The 26,499-nt window shown below is 53.8% G+C and overlaps 1 protein-coding gene across 1 annotated transcript in view; it reads right to left on the bottom strand.

Moving 5' to 3' along the window:
* Positions 1 to 26,499, bottom strand: part of RGS3 (regulator of G protein signaling 3) — a 52,107-nt gene that overhangs the window by 6,961 nt on the left and 18,647 nt on the right. Inside the window, 4 exon segments of the mRNA XM_030461510.1 lie at positions 1,279 to 1,932; positions 11,336 to 11,458; positions 19,359 to 19,399; positions 23,758 to 23,869. Coding sequence (XP_030317370.1) covers positions 1,279 to 1,932; positions 11,336 to 11,458; positions 19,359 to 19,399; positions 23,758 to 23,869 — 930 coding nt within the window.

Here is a 26,499-nt window from a genome sequence, read left to right as displayed (position 1 = left end):
AAGCTGACATGGAATCACATCACAGCAGCTTTCAAGTCTGAAGAGCACCCAGAGGGCTCAACTGCCCAACCATCACCCTGGGCTGATGTGGACAAACAAAGAGGATCTCAAGGGGCTTGGGTGTCAGTGCATGAAGCTTAGGGACAGGCATGAAGACCTCTGAGACCTCCATAGTTACGGGGCTGTAATAATTCCTCCATTCCTGAATGAGACTGGAAGCTGCTCACAGCCAGCCCTGCATCCAGCGCCCCTGAGAACCATGGCTGCCCCACTCCTGGCAGTGTTCCAGGCCAGGTAGGATGGGGCTTGGAGCAACCTGTTGGGAGGTGTCCCCGCCCATGGCAGGGGGTGGGACTGGATGGTCTTTAAGGTCTCTACCAGCCTGGGATTGTATGATCCAGATCAACCCCACCCCAGGACCAACACCTCAGCTGAGGGCTGCAGGCGCTTTCCAGGATCGCTGCCCCTCAGCCATGCCGTGGGAACCCTCTCTGCAGCCCGGGGCTCCAGGCTTTGGACACTTCCTTCCATTCTGCACCCGGGTTTCCGGAGTTTATCGGCCCCAAACAATGCAGCCCCCACAAAGCACCTTCCCCCAGCAGATAGGGCCCTGGCGGGCGGGCTGGCCGGGGCGACGCGCAGCCGGAGAACGTTTCCTCCCATTGTCCAGAGAGGCTCCACCGAGCTCGGGGACAAAAGGCAGCAGCAGAGCTGGCCTGAGGAGTCCCAGTGCTCCCAGCCACAATGTGCGCTGGAACAACCACCTCCCTGCTCCCACCACGGGAGGGAGGGGAGCAGGGGGGCACAGTGGGCATCGCGGTGTGAAAAAGGGCAACACAGTGAGTCCCTCTGATGTGCTCCTGGAGGAAAACAGAACCCAAACATCTTGGCACAGGCAGAGGGTGCCCCCAGAAGCTGTGGCTGCCCCATCCCTGGCAGTGCTGAAGGTTGGATGGGGCTTGGAGCACCCTGGGCTGGGGGAGGTGTCCCTGGGCATGGCAGGGGGTGGGATTGGATGATCATTCCAACCCAAGCCAGCCTGGTATTCCATGACATGGAATCCTGTAGGATCTGGACAAGCTGTGAGGGAGATGTCTACCCACAGCACCAGCACTCTGGCTCCGAGAGACATCCCCTGAGTGTCACCTGCCAGTGGCAGGGCCCATCTTGTCCCCTGGGGATGCCAGCTTTGCTGAGGTCATGGCAAGAGGTGCCTGATGCTAAGACACCTGCACCCCAGAGCCCCCCCATCCCGACGGCCAGGCAGAGCCCACATACCTTCCTGTGGCCTGAGAAGAGCAGAGTCAGCTGGTGGATGGAGCCACCGTTTTTGACCAACTCTTTCTTCAGGGTCCTAGGGGAGGGCAGGGCCCAGTGTCCCTTGGTGCCTTGGCTGTCAGAGCAGTTGAGGGTGGTGTCAGAGGTGAAGCAGTGGCTCTTGGCCTCCTGCAGGAGGCTGCCCTCGCTGTGGGTGCGGCGCCGCAGGGAGCTCTGCACGCTCAGGGTGTAGCCAGCTGGGCAGCCCGAGGTCTCAATCATGCTGCTGCGCTTCCCCTCGCTCCTCTCCAAGCAGTGCTCATCGCTCTCCTCCTCCTCCTCCTCCTCATCATCATCATCATCATCATCTTCCTCCTCATCCTCATCCTCACCATCGGTGGTGCTGCCGCCGGCCGTGCCCGCCGCGCTCTGGCTGAAGGTGCTGTCGAGCCGCAGCTCGGGGATGATGAAGGCTGGGAGGGAGCTGGGCTGCTCCTCTCCCTTCTGGGGAGCTACCAACTGCTTTTCCTGCAGGAGAGGACGCTGGGTGGCTCCCAGAGCCTCCCGGGGCTCGGCTGGAGCTGGTGGCTCTGTGGCAGGAGGAGCATCGTGCTTTGGAGCCTTCCCGTCCCCCGAGTGCATCTGCCCCGGCTCCTCCGTGTCTGTCTCCAGCATCTGCCCAGAAGAGAAGGGAGGGTGAAGACAGGAGCACCCCAAATCCCTCCCTCACCACCTTCCTGGGGAGCATCCAGCAGCTCTCATTCTGCAGCTCTGGCCCCTCCTGACCCCCCTGGAGTGTCCATTTTTGGAGTCCCCAACACAAGAAGGACATGGAGCTGTTGGTACGACTCCAGAGGAGGTCTTGGAGATGTCCCAGCTCAGGACAGCCAACCCAACCCTTGGGACAGCCAACTTGTTGCTGCTGCACCCCTCCTCACCCTGTAGAGCTGTGGCCCTGTGGACCATTCCACCAGGTACAGAGTACAACCCACCAGGCACAGTGTACAACCCCCCAGCAGATACCACCAGGAGCTGTACACAGAGCTGGGGCTGCAGAAGCTGCTGCCACTCCCAGGAAATCCCCTGGAGGTGTTCAAGCCCCAGCTTTGGCACCATCTGCTCTGCACAGGGGGGATGGCACAGAGCCCATGTGGCACCAGCAGCACCCACCAGAGCTGAGAGCCCCCTGGGGTCAGGCAGAAAGGTGCTGGGGCTCAGAGCCCTCACCAGCTGCCTCTGGGGCAGCACACAGAGGAGCTCATCCAGGCCTGCCAGCACCTGGTCCTTGTTTCTCATCCCCAGAGGAGCCTCTCACACCTGTGAGGATGGGGACAACACACTCTGTCCCCTGCCAGCCCAACTGACCATCATCACCTCAACCGCCCCAGGGAGCCTGAAGACCAAAATTCAGAGCTTGTCATGTCCTGAGCCCCATCAATGACATCAGCCCCAAAACAGCTGGGCTGGCATAAAGCAATTGCTCAGTTTACCCTCTCCCTGGGGCTGATTCTCTCTCCCCCCTCCCCACCTTGGCAATTTCTTGTCAAAAGGGAACGTTGCCAGACTTGCCGTGCAAGGATGCTGTTTGCACCAGTGTGTTTTAATGATGCTGTTTATTTGTCTTGCAGTCCCTGTCATCATTATTTCATGACATAATCAGAGGAAAAAGCCACGCAGGCCTCAATCCACTCCCCACAAAGCCCTCCCCCTCCCCAACAGCTCCCTATCTGTCCAGTCCTTCTGCTTAATATTGCTGGTTGCCTGCATCAGATAAGGCCCTTGAAGGAAATGAACAGGCTCCTTTAAAATGAGAGACATTTGGGAATTAAATTAAATCTCTGCAATAATTCAATCATAGACTCTGCTGCTCTTCAGTGGCACGGAGGATCCGAGCAGGAGCCTCACGGATGGGCAAAAGGTTTCCATCTTAGATTGAAAGCATCACCAGGGCTGTGAAATCCTGTCCATGGAGGAAGGGAGGTGGCTGAGCTCTGCTGAACATCACCTGATGGTGGGGAAAGGGGGAAGGCAAGAGGCAGTGATGGCACCATGGCTGGCAGTGATGCCAACAAGCCAGGTGGTGGCTGGAGACACGAGGAACTTCATCAACCAACACGAAGCCAAGGGCCACCTCGCTGGGCAGAGCAGCTTCAGGCCAGCAAAGACAGGAAAGCAACCAGGGTTCCTTCTCACCAAGGTGCTGCTGGAGGTGGTGGCAGAAGGAGGCAGTGCTGCTGCTGTCTGAGTGGGGCAGTGCAGGAAATATCTGTCCTTCCACCTCAAGGATTCCTCCAAAACACCCCAAGGTCTTGCTGAAACATGGGGTCCTCTCCCCTGGCCAGCAGCACTATCTCAGGAGCCAGAAGCTCTGGACCTTTCTATCCCAAATATCTTGGATTCACTAATCACAACATCTGACTCTCCTTGACCTCAACATCTGGATGTCCCTGGCCTCAATATGTGTTTCCCTCTTCTCAGCATCTGCAACTTTTCATCTTCAATTTCTGACTCCTCCACGTCTTCAACAAAGTTTTCCCATCCTCAACATCAGGAAGGTCACAGGACTTCACTACATCCTTCATGGCAATTTCAGGGTTTCTAATATGGGACAAATTGAGCCCAGACCCACCAGAACATAAACTTTTAACTGGTCCTGTGAAACCACCAAAACTGCTGCTGCTGCTGAGCACCATGAGACACAAAAAGTGACCTTTAAGACCTAAGTAATCACACAGCTAAAGGAAAAAGCATCTAAAGCACGGTGCTGAGAGGAAGAAAACTGAGCCAGAAACTCAAAGAACTATTGAAACTTGAGAAAATGTTCATGGGAACTATTTTGAAAGTGCTCACAAGGTGATTCCTCCTTGTCCCCCCCAGAGCTGTAGTGGCCCTGGGGACCAGTGGGAGCCAAGGCTCATTGCACAGCAGGGTTTGCTACCCCTTCCCTGCTTCATTACTGAATCAATGAATAATTGATAGAGAGCAATTACTGTAACAGCAAAAGCAAAAGATGTATAGACCCAGGCAGGAGGATCCAACAGGAGCAGGGTGGTGAGGGTGGGCATTTGCCTCCAATGAGCCCCCCGTGGTGATGTGGTTGTACCAACCAAAAAAAAAACTGATGGAAAGGTCTGGGAGCCCTGGATGGAGAAGTCCTCAGCAGGAAGAAACCATCCCATGAGGGCAGCCTGTGCTAATCCCATTACTTCATTAATGTCACCCCTAATTGCCCACCCTACAGACAGGGCCTGAGTGGGTATCACTCAGCACAGATGCTGCGTGGGACACTCTGCACCACAGCACTGACCAGGAGCCAGGGCTCGACCCAGTTTGGGTACAAATATCTGCTGAAGGTGCCAGCATTCAGCGTGGGACAGACCCTCCCTGCACCTCCTATCCCCCAAGCAGCTGGGGACCACAGGGACCTGTCCCAGCTCTGGACCCCAACCTGGCCCCAGCCCTTCCATCCCCAGTGAGACCACCAGCACACACACAGCTCTGATTTCAGTGGTCAGGGCTGAGTTTGCTGCTTTGTTCCCAGCGCCAGTATCCAAGAGGTTTTAAAACGAGAGGATCCAGAGGCTGAAAAAGCTCTGGAGCAGGAAGCCCAGGCTGGGAGACGTTGTGTACAACCCCCCCAGCAAGAGCCAGCGATGCTAATGGCACAGCCAGGCACAGCCCAAATTTCCCCAAGTCCCTGCGGCTACAAACACCCCCTTGTCGAGCCTGCTTACCAACCCTCCTCACTCAGGTGGGCAGTGAAGGAAGCCCCAGGTTCCCCAGGAAGCAGCAGGGACCAGGACCAGCCCTGATGCCTTTGATCCGGGAGGACACGGGAGCTCCCGAGGGTGCGGAGCCTCTTCCCGGACCCGCGGCCGCATCCTGCCCGGCGAGGGGCACCTCCCCAAGGGTGCAAGCTTCGAAAGCAAAACCTACCAAATCCAGGAGCTCAGTTGCATCCCAGCTGCAGGGGGCCAAGCGGGCAGCATCTCCCCCCGGCAGCCCGGGCCCCCCCAGCTCGGCAGATGCTGGTGCAGCGCTGGCTCTGCCACTGCCGTTCCCAGTGTCCGTGCCGAGCAGCAGCTGAAGCCGCCCCAGCCTCTCCAGACACCACTCCCTCGTGTCCCTCGTGTTATTTACGGCCCTGCCAGCAATCCCTGGAGGCACCGGGACCTGCTGAGGGATGGAGGGGAAGGCTCAGCCTTGAGGAAGAGCCATGGATCACCCTGACACCTGCCAGAGCCCCCCTTCTCCTGCCCTGTCCTGCCCCTGAGCAACACCCGTGTCGGTGCTTCCCGCTGCACGGAATTCTGTGGCAGCTTCACAGTTGTTTTGGGTTTTTTTAATCCCAAACTACTTTCCATGGAAAGCGGACAGCCCTGAAGGTGGAAGATGCTCTGCAGCACTTTGCCCTCAGCACCGCAAGCCCCAGACGGGCAGGGACAGGGAGGACAATAGGCCGGAGGTGCTCTGTCACCACCTGGGGGACAGCCCACGCACGACCATCTGTCCCCTCCCCTCTCCTGCGAGGCCACTGTCCTCCCGTGACACCCCCATACACACCAGGGTCAGAACCCAGCTGCCTTGTGTCTCCTCCTGGTTTTCCACTTCATTCTCTGGGACAGGGAATTTGCTCTGATGGCCACGGAATGAGCCCAGGTGTTATGTGTGGAGTGTGTCTGTGTGTCTGTGTCTGTGTGTCTGTGTGTCTGTGTGTCTGTGTGTCTGTGTGTCTGTGCGTGTCTGTGTGCGTGTCTGTGTGCGTGTCTGTGTGCGTGTCTGTGTGTGTGTCTGTGTGTGTGTGTCTGTCTGTGTGTGTCTGTGTGTCTGTGTGTCTGTGTGTGTGCACAGCCACTGACACAGCCATTTGACAGTGGTCACCTGCACACAGCCACCATCCAGGGATGGGTCCTCACTGCTGTGTCCTCACAGTGCTCAGCATGAACTTTGGAGACCCCCGTGTCCCCCTGCTCCCAGCCAGCCACAGCTCCCCAGCTCCCCCAGCAAGGGCAGAGCAGCAGCTGCTCCACAGAGGAGGAGTTTGGGCACAAAGAGGAGTGGGTGCCCCCAGCATCCTCCCCTCACAGGCAGCCCCTCACCAAAGCACTTGCAGCAGTTTCATTAAATCACAGCAGCCTTGCCTTACACCCTTACACCACTTCAGTCTGGGCCTTTGACCACCCCGTGCAAATGATCTCAGCATCACTCAGCCCCCCCCCAGGCTGCTGGCGCCAGCACACTGGTTCTTACCAACCCTCCTGGGGATTGACCACACCAGAGCTTCAGGGGGTTGAAAATGCCACAATGGAAGAAGCACCAGCAGCTCCTCGTGTCCCCACACAGTCCCCTGCCCTCCCCCCCTGGGTGCAGGAAGGACCCATGGGTGCTGCTGAACGTGGCTGGGAGAACATGACCCAGCACCAGAGGTGTCCAAGGCCAGGCTGGGTGAGGCTTTGAGCAACCTGGGCTGGATGAGAGGTGTCCCTGGGCATGGCAGGGGGGTTGGAGGAGATGAGCTCTGAAGTCCCTTCCAACCTAAGCCATTCCATGATTCTATAAAGGTGTTGGGGAGCAGGACTGGAGAGGGATAGGGGTGCAGAGCAGGGTGGGTGACAAGGAGGGAGGGTACAGCAGAGGGGTCACCCAGGGTCCCCCTTCCCCCGGCAGCAGCCGGGCAGTGGCAGAGCCCTCCTTGCAGCACCACTTGTGCCCTGGTTTCCATCAGCTCTGGATTACACACTGTTTGCTCTTGTTGACAGCACATTTACTTGCACTTGTCAAGCACGTTGTAAATAGTGAGAGAAACAGCCCTGCCCTTCCTGACCCAGGGAACAGCCAGGAAGGGGCCGGTCAGTCCCCCCCTCGTTCCCAGCACCGGAGCCAGCGCTGCCAGGAAGGGCAGGAAGGGGCACAGGATCAGTCCACGCCTGCTCACAGCATCAGCAGCCACAGGACAGAGACCACCAGCAGCCAGGCTTGGAAAAGTGCTGAGGATCCACCACCTCCCATGGAAAAAACAGCTTGGAAAAGTGCTGAGGATCCACCACCTCCCATGGAAAAAACAGCTTGGAAAAGTGCTGAGGATCCACCACCTCCCACAGGAAACCAGCGGAGCGCCCATCCCGGACTCCCAAAGTCCACACCACCGAGTGTCCGTAAATTATTTAGCTTAAGGATAATCTACATCTTTCAGATACAGCCAGCCATCCTCTCCGAGGTAATCTCAGGTCACGGAGTCAGAAGGAAGAGCAATCAGCCGTTCTGAGTGTGGAAGACACAAAGAAACAAGCAGTGAGAAAATGGGATGGTGGTATGGGATCTGGTGCCACTGATGTTGTGTCCTGCCAGCCCAAGCAGCTGGAGCAACCCCAGCCCCTGGCACCTCCTCCTTGCCCTGCTCTGCTCTTTGCCATCCCTTCCATCGTGCTGCTGCAACTGGGTGCAGGGCTGGGCTGGACACAGAACCAGTGCAGGCACGGGAGGGTAAGAAAAGCCCCGTGCTCTGCACAGACAGTCATTACTGGCAGCCTCCCTAACTCAATTAATTCATAAAGCTGCTCTCACTATAATCTCATTGCTGCCACTGTGGTTCCTCCCAGCCCGAGCCCAACTCCTCCCCCCATTTGGGGACATTTGTCACCAAGCTGGGTCACCCTGGTGATGTGTTTTGCAGATCCTTGCTCGGCACAGCCAAGGGCAGGGAGTTGATCCCAGGGCAGACCCAGACCCAAAGATGAGAAAGGGGAAGGTGATGGGAACAACCCCAGAACAACTCTGGGACCTGAGGATGGGCTCATCCCTCAGGGAAGTCCAGCCAAGCCTTAGAGCCACAGCAGAGAAGCCACCAGAGCCCCACTTCCACCCTGTCTCCTGGACATGGGCTGGAGAGCTGGACCCCAGCCCCAGCCATCCCCAGAGCTCCTCCTGCACTGCCTGCAGCAGGAAAGCCTGGCTAGAGCATCACAGCTCCATCTCTCACAGCTTTCTCTTCCAGAAGAGGATGCTCCATGCACCATAGGCTCATGTCCCTTCTAAAACCAGATGCTCCCAACTTAGCAGCTATGCCAACACAAACCCCACCCAAGGCACATCCCCCAGGCTTGACACTGTCCTCCCAAAGAGACATTCCTGGAGGTGACAACTCTGCAGAGACAGATCCCTCAGCCAGAAGGACCTTTCTGCCTTTAGTGCTGCCCTACCCCAGCCATGGCTCCAGGAGCCATCCCAAAGCCCAAAATTCACCTGATTTGTGTTGGCACCACACAACTTTCCCCCACCAGTCGATCCCCTTGTCCCTTCCAGCTGTGCTGGTCCTGCTGGGGATCCTCTGTCCCATCACCAGCCATCTATTCCACAAAGGACTTGGGGACAGCACCCCCAGCAGCATTTACACTGAAGGAAGAGCAGTTCCCAGCTCTCCTGTGGATGCAGCAGCCATGGAGGATGCTGAGGAGCTGCTCTCTGCTCAGTGTCTCCTTCCTCCAGCTCCAGGGCACAGGTGGCACATGGCACAGCCCTGCCTGGCACTGGGATCACACCAGCCCTCTGCTCCATCACAGGGAAAAGCCCACATCCCCTCAGCTGGGCACTGGCACACTCAGATGAGCTGCCTCTGGCCAAGCTGGAACCCTTTGGAAAGCTTTGCAAACCAGATTCCTCTTTGGAGCAGAAATCAGCCACGCAGAGGTTGATATTTTCAGCTTAATTTGTCTATTCACAGAGCACAGACACTGTCCTGTTTCTTTAAATAGCCCCAATATCAAATGACTTGTGAGCAATAAGCAAAGCTAACAGATCACTTCTCCTTTCCAAGAAGCAACAGATTTTCCCAGCTCCTGCCTCCCACTGCACCAGTATCCCAGGGGAAATCTGCCCCAGCAAACCAGCTGTGGTGCAGACTGGTCCCACAGCCCTGATTGCAGCTCATTTGTGCTGGGCTCCCACCAGCACCCCAGGATCCAACCAGCACCCCGGGTCCCCACCAGCATCCCAGCCCCCAAGCATCTTTACCTGCCCACTCAGGAGCTGCAGCCTCAGGCAGGGCAGCTCCTCCTTCCCCACACTTCTGCTTTGTGCATTTTAGGATCAGGTTGGCTTGAAAATTGCAGCCTGAGCAATTTATACCTTGCTGGGATGGGAAATGGTGCTGTGAAGTCAGCTAAGTGCCCACCAGTTGCTCTCACACTCCATTTCTCCCTCTCAGCCCTATATCCCACCAGTGGGAGTTCCATCAGCTTTGGCAGCCCCAGACAAAGCCTCCTTGTCACAGCCTGGCAGAGTCTCCACTGCAGACAGGAGCTGCCTCTTGGCTCCTGAGGTGCAGAAAAGCCTTAGAAAGGCTTGGGTTGTCTTCTAGAGTATTTGTTCACCTATCCAGTAGCCAGGTACCTTTAACAGCACAGTCAGCAGACACTTTAAGGGCTTTGCTCTAAGCCACAGGGATTTTTAGGTCTAGTGGAGAGCCAAAAATCAGGGAATAATCTCACACCCCACCACAAACACAGCCTGGAGAGGGGAAACAGCAGTATGACCCAAAACCCCAAACATTCCCAGAGCACAAGTCATGCTGGAGAGCCACCAAGATCCACCCTCCACCACCCCCCTTCTAGGATCTTGTTGGGATGCTCAGACTGGAAGGAGCTCCCTGCAGAGCTTCTTTCTCCCCAGCAGATCCCCCAGCCCGTGGCTGGATCACACACAGCTCAGAGCCCCCCAAGCCCTCCTGCATGCACCCCCACACTGAGCCTCGTGGGACCCCCTGCCTGGGCAAGGTGCATCAGAGGAACAGCAGTGACACAGCAGAGCTTTGTCCCCTCATTGAAGGAAGTGCCCTGGGCTGACTGCACAGCTAAAGCCTTGGTTGGTGAGTGAGTTCTCAGGCTTTGTGTGTTGTTGCTATTTTAGTCCGTCCGAAACGTGCAGGAAAAGGAATCCAGAGGCTCTGTCTCCTGCAGAGATGTTTGTGCTGACCCAGTTTGGGATGCTGCAGAGCTAAAGCCACGTTGCTCTACTCTGGACCCAGGTGACAGCACAGGTGCCTGCTCTGCTCTTGCAGGGGGATTGAGTCCTGAGCCAGAGCAGCCCCTGCACCCCAGTGAATCCACAGAGCAGCGTGAGGCAGGAGCTGCTCCACCACCTTGTACCAACCACAGGTTGTACCAACCACAGGGAGGGATATGGGTGGGTTTATCCCCTGAGATCCCCCCTCGGGGAGGGGGGAAGCCTCACTTAAAGCTCCTTACACACACACTCAGTGGGATGCTCTCGTCCCAGAGCAGTGGGTCACCCACCCACGGTCCCACCCACCCACAACCCCAGAGAACAAGATCATAGAATGCCAGGTTGGAAGGGTCCTCAAGGGTCACCTGCTTCATCATCTTTGACACCAGCCCAGACCTCCACTGTCCCAAACAGCTCTGGTGGCAGCCCCCTCCCCAGAGCCAGGCAGACAGGAGGTGTTCAGCACATCCAGGCAGAGCTCCCAAGCCCCTCCATGCACACACTGCTGCTGCTGCTGCTCAGACAGTGCTCTCAGATCAGGCTGAAGCTTTTCCGTGTGGGAAAAGTGCTAATGCTGCCTTGATAGATATGAAAAATAGCACCAATGGAATGACCTTTCTGCACTTTGAGGCTCTTTGAGGGGCCCAGATCAAAGGCCTGAGCCCATCCGAGTGCAGCGGAGGGGCCGGGCTCCGCGCCGCTGCTCCCATGACCTCGGCCTTTTCATCAGCACCCAGAGATCACGCCCTGAACCTTTCCCTCTGTGTCCTGTCCTGCTCTGGAGCTGAACTTTGGGGGAAAGCTGGACACTGGGTTGTGGTGGCCTCAGCTGTCCAAACAGAGCTGCTGGGATACATCCTGAGCAGCCCGGGCTGAGTCGGGGGATGCAAACTCAACAACCGCATCCCCGAGCGGGGTGGGAACCCGCAGAGGCAGCACCCACTGCCTGCAAAATGCCTCTTCACCTGCCAAAAACCAACCTCCTGAGCAGCAAGCCTGGCAGCAGCATCATCAGAGCAAAGCCCCCAGAGCAGGCAGAGCCCCACTGGGTTTTTGGGCTCCCGCACGAGTCCCTTACCTTGCTCTCCGTAGGAGCCGGTGCCGGATGTTGCTGCTTGGTGATGTTCTCAGCCAGACACCAGCAGATCCTCTTCTTCTGCTCCTGGGAGTAAGCCTCCAAACTTAATAAGCACTCCGACTTCTGACGTAAAGGAAACACAGGCAGAGAGAAGGTCATTAGCTGTGTCTCGCAGGCCCTGGCTTTGTTTGCAAACTACTTTGCTTCCAACACACTCTCCGAGATGGATGTGAGGAGAACGCTTGCACCAGCGTCCTGTGCTCCGGGCAGGAGAAAGCAAAATAGTCAGGAAAGCAGAGCCAGGGGGAAAACTGCCCGTGCAAGAGCTGCAGACTCCTGCTTTACAGCATGGTGAGGCAGGGGCAGGGCACCAGCACCTCAGCACCCTGTGGCACCGCAGGGGAAGGCACCCAGGTGGCTGCTTTCGAGGGGGGAAATTGCTTTTTGCTGTGTGCAAACATCACCGAGGCACCGTAGTGTGAGCTGATGGAAAGGAGCATCCTCGGGCTGCTGGGGGAAGGCAGAGCTCCTGAGAAAGCTCTGGAGCAGCAGCTCCTGTCCTGCTCCTCACATCTGGCACACACCAGGGAGTGGGAGATGCTCCAGCTCTGGCACAGCAAGGAAGGAATTAGGAGAACCAGGAATTCATCCCAGGTGAGCCTGACTCCCCTCATGCCTTAACCCTTTTCCCTTTTTGATGTGGACCTGATCCTCATGGACAGGTTTTCTCTGGGCCAGATCCCACTCATTTAAGAAACCTTCTGGCCAACTTCTCTCAGCAAGTGTTTCCCAGCCCTTGAACTCCTCATCTCTTGTGCTTAAAAATTAAGCATTTGTGACATTTACTGGTTTTTCAGGTTTCACTTTAAAAACCATCCAAAAATGCCCATGGTTGGATCTTCTCCTTCTTTGGCCAGATATTAAAAAATAACCATAATTTGGAAAAAAAATCTCCCAATACAGGGCACAAAAAATGCCTTTCATTTCCCCCTCGGGTTCCCATCCAGGAGGGCAGGTCTCCACCAGGCTGTTTTTCCCAGAAAGGTCAGAAAGAACTGAGGAACTTGCAGCTTTGTGACTCCAGAGACACAACACAAGCAGAAGGGGAAGTGCTTTTCAGTCACACCATTTAAAACACTGTTTTCATTGGATGCTAATTCATCCCGATTTAATCCAAAATCCCTACTAAAATAGCAAACAAACCAACCTCCCATGTCACCTCTAGAATAAGAAATCTCTACTTCAGCCCTTTGGCCCTCCAAGGAGACTTCCAGGAAAGAGAAGATTTGATCGTTCTTACATCTGGACATCACCACATCTGTTCCTACAGTGGAAATGGGCTTAAAAATCCATGGTCAGTGTTCCTGAGCTCTACTGAGCTGGAACGTGGGTTTGAGGGGTTTGTGACTCAGGGACAGGAGGTGGTTGGGCTGCTCCTTGCCCCCAGATCCTGACTTGCAGAGATGCTGAGCTGCAATGCTCCTGGAGCACGGAGTAAAGCAACTCCAAGGGCACCTCCTCTCCCCTTGCTGCCTCTCTGCTCTGCAGCCTCCTGCTGATTCAATTCCAGTCCCCAGCTCTTTGATTGAATTTAGCAGAAAGCCAGGCTGAGCCCACACGGGCTGCTGAGAGCAAAGTGTCCCTCCTGCTCCCCCTGACCCGCAGCCAGGCAGAGCCTCCCCAATTCTGGGATATTAAAGCCAGGAGATGTGATGGAACAGAGAACAGAGAGAGTAAACCAGCCCAGTGTGTGTCCTGGGCAAGGCTGAGGGGGAAGGTGAACACTCATAACTGCATTTATTTCATCTGTACATATTTCACTATAATTCCTGTGCTACAGCAGCAGAATCTCAGCACTTTATTCCTCCACAGTGATATTTTACCTCTCCACCACACACTTCACAAGGGCAGAGCTCTGTTTCTCCCTCTTCCACCAGCCTGCTTCCCCCAAAACAAGGGGAAACTGTGCTGGGGGAAGAGGCTCAGGGTGGGACAGGAGGATACAGATGGTGTGAAGGGGGTGGCTGTGACCCGATAAAGTCAGAGACTGAAGTGGCTGCCAGGGGCTTCCTGACCCCCCCTCCCTGCACCAAAAACTTGTTATAGTTTTTGTTATATATAAACAGAGCTTCCAAAGACATGTTATTGCAGGTGGTGTGTGCTGGCTGGCTCTGGGCAGTACTGGAACTCAAACCAGCACCAGGACCCCCTCACAGCAGCACTGGATGCCCTCATGGCAACACCAGATCCCCACCAGCACCAGATCCCACACAAGCACCTGGATCCCAGCACCAGCACTGTCCATGGAAAAGCAGAATAAAAGTTTTTACTGCAGAGCAGGACCCAGAGCAGGCAATGCAAGGAGCCCACTGCAGATGAGTCCCACTGCCCAGCACAGCAGCATTGGGTACACTGGTGTGGCTCTACATCACAGACTGGTTTGAGTTGGAAGGATATTAAAGAAAATTCAGTTTTAACTCCTCTACACAACACAGCAAAGCTACGAAGTCATACCAAGAAGCCAGACTCAGCTTGACACCTCTGATGCCATGACCTGGCTGACCAGCCCTGCTCAGGGCTTCCCAATCCCTCCCCAGCCTGTGCTGCAGACACAGTCCCCAGGGATGATCAGGTCCATGGATGGATCCCTGAGGAGATCAGGAGGACCCCACTTCTGCTCCCTTCCCCAGGCTTGCAGGGTTTATGGCAAAGTGGTTCAGGGCCAGGGCTTGCAGCCCAGCTCAGCTCTGGCCTCCCATGTTCAGAGCCTTGGTCCATGGCCAAAGGCAGCAGAGATCCCAGAGGGGAAGTACCTCGGAAACAGGCTGCAGACTACAATAGCCTTCAAATCACAGAGCAAACCTTCCACTGGTGAAACAGCAAGCCCTGGGAATATCCTGTGCACAAAACACAGGCAACTGCTGGCTGGTTATTTCATGAGCCCCAAAGCTGGGTCTGACAAAGTGCAGTTTGCTGCCGTGCTGGGGAGGGGGGGGATGGAGGACCGTGGCTCTTCCTGTGGTTTTTGGACTGCTGGGCACACTGGTGGTGCCCAGAGAACAAACACTGGCAGTAAAAGCGGGGCCCTATTGAAAGCTGGGATGGCCAAAAGGCAAGAGGATCTCACGGGTGCCTGAAGAGATGCTGACCTGCATGGAGCTGCTGTTTGCAGGGCACAGCATTGCACAGGAAAGGGTGGCTCATTGCTGGGTGCCTTGGTTTGAGACTTGGAAAGCTCTAGAGATGGAGGTGAAAGATAGATGTGCCCATCCTTCCCTCTGACACCAAGGGCTGACTCTTAGGAAATAGGTTTTTATTGTCCCTTGTCAGCAGAGCCCTCTCCACTGCATCCCCAGGGATCCTGCCCCTCCTGCAGGACACCAAACCCACCTGGCAAACAACAGCCCACAGATGTGACAAACAGCATGAATTAGAGGAAATTGAGATACAGTTTCAAGAAAGCATAAAGTCCACCTCAAAGGCAAACACTCATCCCTCCCACCTGCACCCAGCCCTGCATACAGCACCCAAAACCAGCTGAGGATTGGATTTTCACTTACCAGGAATTTAAAACCCACTGTACCTCCACCTTACAGTGCTCTGGCATCTGCAGGTTGACCAGCCCAGCCCAGAATTCAGGATTTTGTGTTCAGGCAAGGCTGAGGCACTCCTAAATCATTGTGATGCTTTGTGTGTGTGTGTGTGGTTAAAACCCCCCCTGGCTCCATGTCTCATTTACAGCACTGAGGTTTTCTGAGCTCATGTCTCTAAATTGCCCTTTTTGTCATCACATTTGCTTGTACTTAAGAACAAAAAGTATAGATGGAGCATTGGAAAAGGAGGGACCAGACATCTTCCAGGCTGCTCAAGCCTCACCAACAAGCAGAGTCACAGGGATGGGGATGAAATCACAAGAGCAGAATCCAACCCAGGGCACCAGACCCTCCAGAAGACTGGGAAAAAGAAAAAGGGACCAACTTCCTTTGCTTTGCTCCCCTGCCAGAACCATCCCAGTTCAGCTGGAAAGAAATCCAACCCAAAATGCAAGTCCTCTGGCCATCACTTGGTCAGATGACAGCAGAATGGGAAAGTTGACTGAATCCCAAAATTTTATCATGATTTCTGATGCCATTTCTCTGCCACAAGAGCTGCTGACTGTCCTTGTCCCAAGAAGCTTTGCAGTCCCCCTCACCCTCACAGACCTGGGTGTGCAGTTCTCTTTTTCCTGTGATCACATGAAAACACATCATCAGCTTTCACCCCCCTTAACAACTAACCCCTGACACTGAACTTGCTTCTTTATCATCTCCTACTTCCCCAAATTCTGAGTCATGTGCACATTTTTATCGGGCAGGATTCGTTGTTTTCTATCATGTCAATGATGATTGTTTGCAATTAAGCAAGAGCCAGGCTTCTCCTTGGCAGAGCAATGCCCACAGATGATGACTTCAATGCTTCAGAACAGATTTTTAAACTATTTTATTAATCAGCACAGCTATTTCCCATCTTTCTAAGCTTTCAGGCCAAGTGTTGTGTCCTCTCAAGCCAAGTGCCCATGAGAACATCTGCTCTACTTGTGCTCTATTTGTACTCTTTATCTCTCTTTCATTAATAATTACATTTTAAGTTCTTTCCTAAACAAATCCACCTCAGCTGTTTACTTGGTTTTGTAAGTTTGATGTCACCCCCTGGCCAGCCCTTTTCCCTGCCACCAAACCACGTGCCTCAATGTCCTGTAGATCTGCCAGGGCAGCACCCAAATCCACCTCCTGTGAACCCTTCTGATGACATGGACAGAGCAGCTGACTTCAGAATCACCCAGATAATCATATCTGCCACGTCACAGCTCATCCCTGAGCCTTGAAAGTCCTCTGTACCACCAGATCTCAGATTTCCTGTATCAGGGTGGGAACCTCAGTTCTCCTTGATCTTTCCCTGTAGAATAGAAATGGGCAATGCCACATCCCTGCAGGCATCAAATGAGTCATGCTCAGTCCTGGCAGTAAAAAAGAATATGGGGAATTTCCTTCTCCTAGGGACCAAGGTGAGACATCTCCAATGAAGACTCTGGAGTTAAGCACCTTTATACAAGCATTAATCTTGTCCCTGCCTCCAGTTTACAGAGTTCAGGACACAGCTGAAGGATGCAAACAGGAACGGTGCCCACGAGGGAGCCTGTGACTTGTCCAGAGCATCTCCCATGCAGAGCTGGGATGAGCATTTCCAAAGCAAACCAAGACCAAGCAGAAATCCACAGCACTGCTTTGCCTGGGTCTGTGAGCAGCAGGCCAAGAAGTTCCTACTGGAAAGATTTTTCTCTGGGAGCATTTTCCCAAGGGAAACTCCAGTGTCTGCAGGTGAAAACTTCCAGAGAAAAAGATCGATTCTGCTCGTGCATTTCAAATGAAAACCTTACCAAGCTATTTGATTTTACGTCAATTTGCTCTGAGTATGTTGGGTTCAAATCAAAAACGTTTACCAAGGCAATAAAACACTGCTCTGCAGGCTCCTATCAGGAGGTATCTCCAGAGCAGGGAAGGGTGGGAATCCAATCCTGGACAACATTCACATCTCTGGACTGGCTCCCTGCAAGGCTTCCAAGCTCTATCACACAATAAATGGTTTTTTCTGACAGGTTTTATACCTCCTGTCACCACAGGAGGGAACAGCACATGGGCAAGGGGGGGAACAGGGCCAAAATCCCCCAATCCAAACTCCTCAGGGTGCAGCAACCCAGATCCACAAGGAATCAGCCCAAAGCTTTCACGGGTGGGCTCTGGTCAAGTGACATGAAGCTGTTCCTTTGGATTTAAAATCCTGAAACAAAACACATGCCTGGCCAGGTCTGTGGGCATTGGCAGAACCTTTTCACAGACCATTTGGCAAACAGAAAAATCAGACAAGCTCCTAGGTACACCCAGAATTCCTCAGACCCAAACCCCAGCCCTGCTCATGTGCTGGGACCGTCACAGCTACCCCACGACCACCAAACCCACCAGGAACTGACAGCTCAGTGGAGAACTCTTCTCCATTTCATTCTTTCCAACACCACCTGATATTCAGCCTTTCCAGAAGGCCACATGTCCCACCAGGGCTGGTGGCCTTGAACACTGCACCTCAAAGAGCCTGTAAAACGCACACCCCTCCTGCACCAGGCTATGGGGATCACTGACTGTAAAAAACCAAAATGCACAGGATTTCACCTCCTTGGAGTGATGTATTTCCATGTGATTAGACAGGATGGCTCCCAGCAGCTTTTTTATGACACTCCTGTCGCCCTGAAGGTTGGAATTTTCTTTCTTGTTTCAAATAAATGAAGCTACTGGCAGACATGGAATGGAAACAGGTTTGGTTTTTTGGTTTGTTTTTTTTTATCACATTAGATCCAAATGCAAAAATGTGACCTTATGGGTCAGAACATTACTCACAGGATGTACTCACAGGGGCAGGAGATGGCAGCTTGAGGGCTCAGCAAAGAGCTGTTACTGCAGCAAATGCCACCAGCCCTGTGGGCTCCCTTTCCACTGCCAGCAGCACTGACTGCATTACTGCTCACTGCAAACCATGGTGTGGCTAAGAAACAGCAATACCAGAGCTTGTCACCACCTCCCAGACCCCCTCAGAGTGGGGTAAAGAGCTGCTGGAAGCCCAGGGATGGAGCACTGGCTGCAAAGAGCAGGACAGGAGCAGACTGGGATGGGGACAGACAGCTCAGGATGACACAAGACAAAAAAGCCACATCCACACAAGCACCTTTCCCTTCTGCATCCTTCTGGAAAGCTTCCCTCTGCCAGAGGTGGTGGGACAGCCACTGCCAGCAGGATTCTGCCACAGGGCCCTGCTGCACCACATCACAGGAGTGACAGGAGAGGTGCAGGGATGTCTGAAGATGTCCTGAGACCCCCACCCTGTCCCCACGTGTCACTGCAACCTGGCAGTGCCACTTCACTGAGCCCGAGTTCCAGCTTTCACCTGGCAGCAGCCCAAGCTTTAAACCCTGCTGTAACACACCAGAGGGACACTGCCACCAGCCCAGCAAGGCACCAACCCCCCTGGGACAACCCATGCACTCCGAAGGGGACTGTCCCCTCCCTCCCTCCCTCCCTCCCACAGACCTCAAACCTCCTGATGACACCCTCACAACCCATGGCACCCCCAGCCCTGTAACCAAAGCTTTGCTCCTGAAAAGCAAATGCAAAGAAGAGAAGAGGGGTGACCTACAGGTGACTAAGCTCCTCTGCAAGAAGAAGAAGCTGCTCTGCTCCCAGCTGGCTCCCAGCACAGCATCCCACTGGGTCAGAGCAAGATAAGGAAGGAACAAAAGGGAAAGATGAGAGAAAGCTGATCAGCCCAGGGTTATGCAGCAGGCTGTGCTTTGGCACAGATCCCAGCTGCTCAAGGTGAACAACTTTCATTCTCAGTGTTCACATCCAAATTTCACAATAGTTCATTCTTTCAGGCTGCTGCTGAGCAATGTTTGCCCCACTCCCCTATGCCCTGGGGATCCTTCCCAGATCCAGGCTGAAAATACAAGGCCTTGAAAGCAGGAAGACAGTGAAGTCACTCAAAAAGGAAAAACAAAGAGAGCCCCAGTGTTCATTGATTCAGTCACTGGGAACTGATTTTGCAGCCTCCTTGATGACACAAAGGTAACTGTGGCAGTTCTGGGGGACCACAAAGCTCTCCAGAGCACTCACATTTGGAGAGCTACAATTTAGCCTTTTAGATTGAGCTTTCCTTATTTTATTTGTGGGCTTCAAACCTGGGTGCTCAAAGGCAAGAAAAGCAAGATGCCTCAAAAATAAAGACAAAAGATCTGAGTGCTGCCCAGCCTGGTCCTCTCAGCAGCTCCTGATTAACAGATTCTGGTTACAGTTGTTACACAGCCTTTCCAAACCTTTGGTAAATGTGTTAAAAAGGAAGCTAAACCCAGCCCAGTCAGTGCTCCTTGCCCCAGCAGACAAGATCAGAGCTGTTAGAACACGTGCAGCTCCCACTAGAAAGTTGATTTAGAAACACTCACCTCTGCCAGGTAAAGGATGCAGAATTTCCGATCTTCTGAACCTGTAAAGAGGAAAAACAAACAGGATCAAAATTAAGCTACAACTGCATTTCTGCAAGCAGAGACACTGACACAAGACAGCACTGAATGAGTGTTTGTTGTTGTCACCCTACAGTACCAGGCTGGGAGCTGGGAGTGATGTATGCTGCATCTGGGCAGGCTGCACGGGCACGGAGTCTCCTTTGCTTTTATCCCTCTGGGAAAAGGTTTGCTTCATTCAAGAGGCCACACACAGGCTCTTCCACCCAACCTGCCATGGCACCTACAGCCGAATTCCTTCCTGAGGGCTGTGGAGGCCCCCACAGTGTCTACACAGCTACCCTGGGCACCCAGGGTTGGGTCTTTCCCATCTTACATCCATGGACACTTTTCTCCCAGGAGGAGCAACCCGAGCAGCTCCTGTTCCTTTATCTTTGCTCATTCCCAGCTTCCCAAGCCAGGGCTGGTGGCAGCTCTCTCCAGAGCTGTCTGTCCCAACCTCCCCCAGCACCAGTGGCTGAGGTCAGTGCCTCTCCAAGGAGATGGAGCCGAATCCCACAGCATGGGAAGCAGCAGACAGGGAGCAGAGGGAAGAGTTTCTCCTGCTCCATCAGGCTGAAGGCAAACTCTCCAAGGTCCCACCAGCGTGGTGCCACTTGGGACACCTAGCCAAAGCTCTTCCACAGCTAGAGGGAAGCAGATGGTGCTGGAAGCAATGCAATTCCCAACCTTGCAATCCACATCTTGCTAAGCCATGGAACAGCTCTGCTCCCTGTCCTGCTGCCAGCAGTGCCAGGGGATGGGTTGTGCTCCAGCTGCTCTGCCAGGGGGGATCCTGCAGGCCAAGTGTCCCCTGACCCCAGCAAAAAGACATTCCTGAAGACTTACCCTGGTCTTTGATCCCTGCTGGTGACACACATGTCCCCAGCCCCAAGGGAACCCAGTTCCTGGCACACATCACCCTCCCAGGCAGACATAAAGCTGACACAGGACACTTCAGCTATGCAGGAGGACATCCCACTCCTTTGCACCAGCCTTGCCCTTGGCAGCACCTCTGGGCTGCAGCTTTCAGAACCCTTTTAATGACATTATCTCTGCCAGGAGCTCAGACCCTGGGAAGGGCAGCAGATCCCAAGCAGTGCCAGCACAAGCTCTGCTTCATTTCAACAGCTTCCAGCTGCACTCAGGATGGGAACAGGCTCAGCACAGTGCTGGAAACACCCTGTTCCCCAGAGAAAAGCCATTCCTCTGCCACAGGAAGCAGCCCAAGTGTCAAGATAAGAGCTGTGACCCATCAAGGGACTCAGATGCCTCGAGTCACTCCATGGGACACTTAAAACCCTTAAAGAAGTGCCCCAGCCCAGAGCCATTTGCTGGATGTCTGTTCCAGCTGCCCTTGGGGGATGGCAGGATCCAGCTTCACTTTTAACACAGGATATGGGCTGGAACCTCACCACAGGGACACCAGGACACAGTGCCACAGTGGCTGCTGAAGCCCAGGACTGCTGTGGATCCCTTGGGTGATGGGTGCTTGAGTGTTTTCATAAAAAGCTTCAGTCTGCTTCTCTCTGCGCACCCTCTGTGGCACATGTCCCCAGGGAAGTGTGGCTCCCAGCACCCTTGGGACAGTGAGAAGCAGCTCTGTAAATCCCACTCTGGATGTCTGACTGTCCTGAATTTGGGATGCTGGGGACATCAAATCATAGAATCAGAGAATGGTTTGGGCTGGAAGGGACTTTAAAGCTCATCCAGGTCCAAGCCCCCTGCCATGCCCAGGGACCCCTCCCACAGCCCAGGGTGCTCCAAGCCCCATCCAACCTTCAGCACTGCCAGGGATGGGGCAGCCACAGCTTCTGGGGGCACCCTGGGGCTCAGCACCCTCACACCAAAGAATTTTTCCCTAGTATCCAACCTGAATCTCCCCTCTTCAAGTTTTAAACCATTTCCCCTTGTCCTCTCACAAACATCCTACCCCAGCTTCTTGCAGGTCCCCTTCAGAGATTGGAAAGCTGCTATAAAAGCTGCAGGTGAAAATTCCCTGTCTGCAGACCCCAAGCTGAGGGTTCACAGCCCAGGGATCCTCATCCCATCTGAAACCCAGGGACACTCTGTCCCAAAGCTGAGCTCACCCATCCCAGGGGGGTGGAGGGGCAGGAGCACAGCGAGGCAGCAACCTCCCCATGGAAATTCCCAGAGCATCCAGTGAGGAAACCAGCCCTGTCACGCTGGAAAGCTTGGCCAGCGTGGTGCTCATCAGCCAGGCTCAGCTTCTAAAGCAGGAAGACAGAGCATTGTGAAGCAGATCTCCCTGATTTGCTTTTGCACAGGGCAGTGAGAGGCAGAAACAGGAAACATCACAATGGTCTTCAGTGTACCGGAGATGTCTCAATTGTTGTACTCAGCAATACGCCTGTTCCTATTAATGTGCCATTCAGTTATTGAGGAGAGCAGAACAGAAAAACCCTGCCAAAAGGGATGGACAGCTTTTTGCTCTTCTCTTTGAGGCAGCTGTGCCCCAACTAGGCGGGTGAGCTGCCTGCAAAGCCCCTGAGCTGGGTGCCCAGAGGTACCGGGGTAGGGAGCGATGCTGCAGACACAAACATCCCCTCCAGAGGATTCCTAAGTTATTCCAGATGGGAGCCAGCCAAGATATTATGGCAACAAGGAAATCAGTTGCAGAAAAACTCCTCATGAAATCCACCCCCCTGCCTGAGGTTAGAAGGCACCTTCCTGTGCCCAGTTGCAGACAGATCTGGGTGTGTGGAGCTGGGACCTGCTCTGGGGAAGCCAATTCCTCCAAGGAGGTGACCAAGAGCAGGGATACTCAGCAGCTTGTGAGAGCAGCCACACACACACACCCCCAGAGCAGGCACTGACCAACAGGCACTTCAAAGGGGAACAATTTCTATTGTTCATTTCTTAGAAAAAGGCACCACTGAGGATGCAGCAAACCCCAGACAACATTCAATGGTTTCTCTAAACGTCTCGTGCTGTGGCTCCCCATCTCTCTCACTGCGTCTCTGCCCCCACCAAATAGATCAGTGAATTAATCTGGGAGCAGAAATGTTGTAGGAAATGGGAAATAACAACTGACAAGGCAGCTGATGGTGTCTGGCACAGCACTGCAGATCCCCAGCACTGAGGGGCACGTGGGGAGGTGCAGCTCATCTGCTGAGCTCACAGCTTGGCTGAGAAAGTCATGAGACAGGGTGAAATTCATCCAGAAAATTATCCCTTTGGAAAAGCAGCCCAAATCTGGATTAATCTCTTTTGGTCAGGGCCATGGGATTGCATAAAGGTGCCAGCTCATACAGTTAGAGTGATCTGGACTGGAAGGGGACCCTAAGGTGGTCTCTAGTCCAAGCTCCTCCCCAGTTTTGTTCTAGGCCCCATTCAGGTGCTGATCTTTGACCATCCTCACCATAGAAAAGGTTTTCCTTACATCCAATCACAATTTCCCATGTTGGGTCCCAGTGTAGCATCCCCCAATGCCAGGGCTCAGCTGACACTGCTGCAGTCAGGTCACTGAACACAAAACAAGCCTGAACCCAAAAAGTGACTGCACTAAAGAAGGAACAAGGTGGGACAGGGCCTGGGGCCAAGAAGTGGCTCCAGCACAGCAAGTAGGATGTGGTAGAGCAATTTCTTCATTCCTCTTTTGACCCTGAGTAGCTAAACACCATCCTTTGTACAACCTCAGCATTTCAACTTGAAATACCTGATTTCAAGACAACCTCCAGACCCAGAAGCCCTCCTCCAACCCTCAGCTGGGCACAAAAGCCCACCCAAGGTGAAGAGAGTAAGGACATGGTCCACAGTCCCCCAGCAGCACCAGGATCTGTGCATGGGGGAGGGATGCTGGCAGAGAGGAAAGCTGTGGGAGGCTGAAGAGAGAAGGAGCAAAGTAAAGGTCAGCAGGGCTCAGCCAGACTGCCTTGGAGACAACCTCTGAGCTCCCTCCAGGCACCAGGGGGAAATCCTCAACACTTCCCTTCCCTTTCTCAGCCTTGGCAAGCTCCCACTGCAGGCAGGGTAACAGCACCAAGGGACAGCCCAGCACAGCAAGACCCCTGGGGAATGCCAGCCCAAACCCTGAGAAATGCACCCAAAAAGCCCCCAGGAAGTGATGCTGCCTCAGTGAACCTGTGGTGTCTGAGAAGCTGGAGCTCCTGGGGACTGGGTTAATGAAGGGATGAGAAGGGTTATGCTGGACCTGTACCCCAAAGATGGATGATCTGGCAGCACCAGTTGGATGCTACTGTTACATACTGGAAGCAATGGGACAGTGAGGTTCTTTCCCACTGCTGGTCAGAAGCCTTTATAGGTAGCACCCCAGAAAATGCCCCAAAGATCTCCAGCTGCTGCTGCTGCAGACACTCACCCTCCTGGAGCTTGACACTCTGCAGGTAGAGAGGGTTCCTCAGCACGTTGCAGCGCCCAGGTTCATCCTCCTTGGTGAAGAGCAGCAGGTCAGAGTAGACAAAAAGGGTCACCTGGAAACACAAGAGCAGCAGCAGCTATCAGGAACTGTGTCCTGGAAAGGTTCTCCTCCCTGGGGAGACTCACCAGCCATGCCAGCCCAGGAACCCCTTCCCAGAGGGGTTTGATTGCTGTCACTCCCTTGGGGTGCTCATAGCAAGTTTCAGACAAGGCTCTCCCAGCTTGGCAGCCACTTACCAAGGCTTGTGGAGTCCTGTGACAAGAGGGATAAACCTGCCCGACAGTTTAATGCCAGGCAAACACACCCTCCCTGCTCTCCTGTGTCACTTCCCATTTACAGAAGTTATAAATCAGAGGAGCAGGAGGAGGGAATAAGGTGCAGACAAATCCCAGCACGCTGCAGGAGTTGCAACCTAAAAGCAAAGATCTCCCTGAGCAGACTCAAGAAGGAGCTCCTCGTTTTTCTCAGCCTTTGCATTCTGCCCCCTTTCAAGAAAATAACCGTTTGGTTTTCACAAAGGCAGAATCCACAAGAGCAGCTGCAGGGAACAAAGCTGACACCTTGAAACCACAGCGATGGGTGGGAAGCAAACATTAAACCAAGTGTCTGCCCAGCTCCGTGCTTGAGCAGTGACTCAGGTGCCCTGGAAGCTGTGGTGAGTACTCACAACTCAAAAGGTAGGTTTTGTTCTGCTTCTGGCTCTTGCCTGAGGTCCCTAGTTCAATCAGTATTGATTAATGTGGTCCTTAAAACAAGAAGGAGCTTCTGCACGGCACTGGAGATCCTTGACCCAAAATCCTACTGGGGGTGAGTGCCTTGGTGCCATCAGCCAAGGTTTGAGCCCATCCTGCTCTCCAGTAGAAGTCAGGGGCATGCAACAAGACTTTGAAGACACCAGGAAGGGCTGCAATATTCCAGTGGGCATCCTGGATGCCAGACCCTCTGCCTGCTGCCAAACACCCCCTGCTCTCAGCACGGGATGCAGGGGATGAGCACGTGGCTGCTCTGACCCCACTCCTTGGGACGTTCCCAAAACCCTCCCACAGCAAAGGGGACACTGAGCAACAGCCACCAAGGTTTTGTGGCTTTCCAGCAACCCTTTAGGCAAGAGCAGCAGATGCCAGGCACCCCAGGGGCTCATCAGGAGCTGCCACCACCAAATCACCCTGGGAAAGGTGACTTTGGTCCAGAGAGGGGCTGAGTCAGTGTTGACAGGGACATGGTGCCAGCAGTTTGTGTCCATGCCCAGTGCCTGATGGACACATGTCAGGGGACAATCTGGGGAACAGTTTATCACGAGGTGCTGAGTCTCACAGCAGGGCAGCAGCATCTGGCTGGGAAACCAGAAAGAATAAATAAATAAAAATCTACCCTTGCCACAGGATCTCTCCTTGCTGTGCAGATTCATCTGTGTGGGATTCTTCAGGAGCACAACACTACTGGAGTCTCTTTGACAATGAAACCAGGGAGTGTCTGTTTTCCTCTGTATTATTTGGAAAATCCCTTCCTCTGCTCTCCAACACACTGCTGGCCCAGTGCCCATGTTCACTCTCTTTATTACCTCTGACTTTATTATTAACACCAGGAATAACCCAGTACAAACTGCACTAGAAACTTTCTCCCATGCCCATCTGGTTCCTAAAGGGACGTGTGGTTCCTTTTCTGGGATGTGTCTGGTGCCATCCCAGGTCCCACAGCCTCAAAGAGACATCCAGGGATTCTAAGAACAGCAATTCAGCAAGGTGAAGGGAGATAAAAGCACGATCAGGAAGTGGTCATGTTGGAAACAGAGGAAAGCAAATGCAGACCTAATACAGAGGGAAGTTTAAAGGGGAGAAAACAAAAGAGAGAAGAAGGATCAGGAGGAAAAAAAAAATTAAAATTCACTTCAAACCCAGCAGATTTCAAGAGGGAGTCGTGGAAACAGAAATACACAAGAAGTATTTATAGGTAAGGTTGTGCTTTTATGAGGAGATGGGACTGACTGAATTCAGGCTGCAGGGGAGATAAAAGCGTGGCCAGTGCGGGTTACGTAAAAGCCTCTGTCAGATGCTGCTTCCAGGAAGACTGAATTTTAGAGCAGCTCCACACAAAGGGCTTTACAGAGGCTCCTCCAAGCTTCTAGGGGAAGAAAACTGGGGTGTCCCTTCCACTCACCCAGGCTGAGACCCAGAGCCAGAGCAGCCCCTGCTCTGGGAACAGAGCACTTCCTGAGAGCTGAGAACGGGAAACTCAGCTCATGGGTGAGCCTGAGGCAGCAGCCATGGTGTAAAGGGGGTTGTTGGGGTGAGCAATCTGGAACCCTGCCCAGCCTTGCCATCACATTACTGACAAGCTGGAACATGTCCCTAACAGCTCTTTGCAAACAGATCTGGTATCTGCTGTGATAAATTGCAGGGCTCGTAAAAGCACAAGAGCAAACAAAATACAAACACAGGATCTGAATCCATCCAGGCAAGGGAGAGAGAAGCCACCAGAGCATTTAGCTCAGCTGAGGGCATGGGGCTCACCTCAACCAAATATTCTTCCACCACAAACACCAGGGAAGAGCAGGCACCGAGGACCTGGAGGGGTCATGCACCTACCCACAAACACAAGCACGGTGAAGGTGGGGAAATTGTGTATAAAATGAGGAGGAGAGGGATATTGAGGCAGTGAAGAAGGGATAGAGTACATAGGATA

This window comes from Calypte anna, chromosome 17 (assembly GCF_003957555.1).
Source record: "Calypte anna isolate BGI_N300 chromosome 17, bCalAnn1_v1.p, whole genome shotgun sequence".
NCBI classification, from domain to species: domain Eukaryota; kingdom Metazoa; phylum Chordata; class Aves; order Apodiformes; family Trochilidae; genus Calypte; species Calypte anna.
Note: the sequence above shows the minus strand (reverse complement) of the source record. Positions and strands in the feature narration are given on the sequence as shown.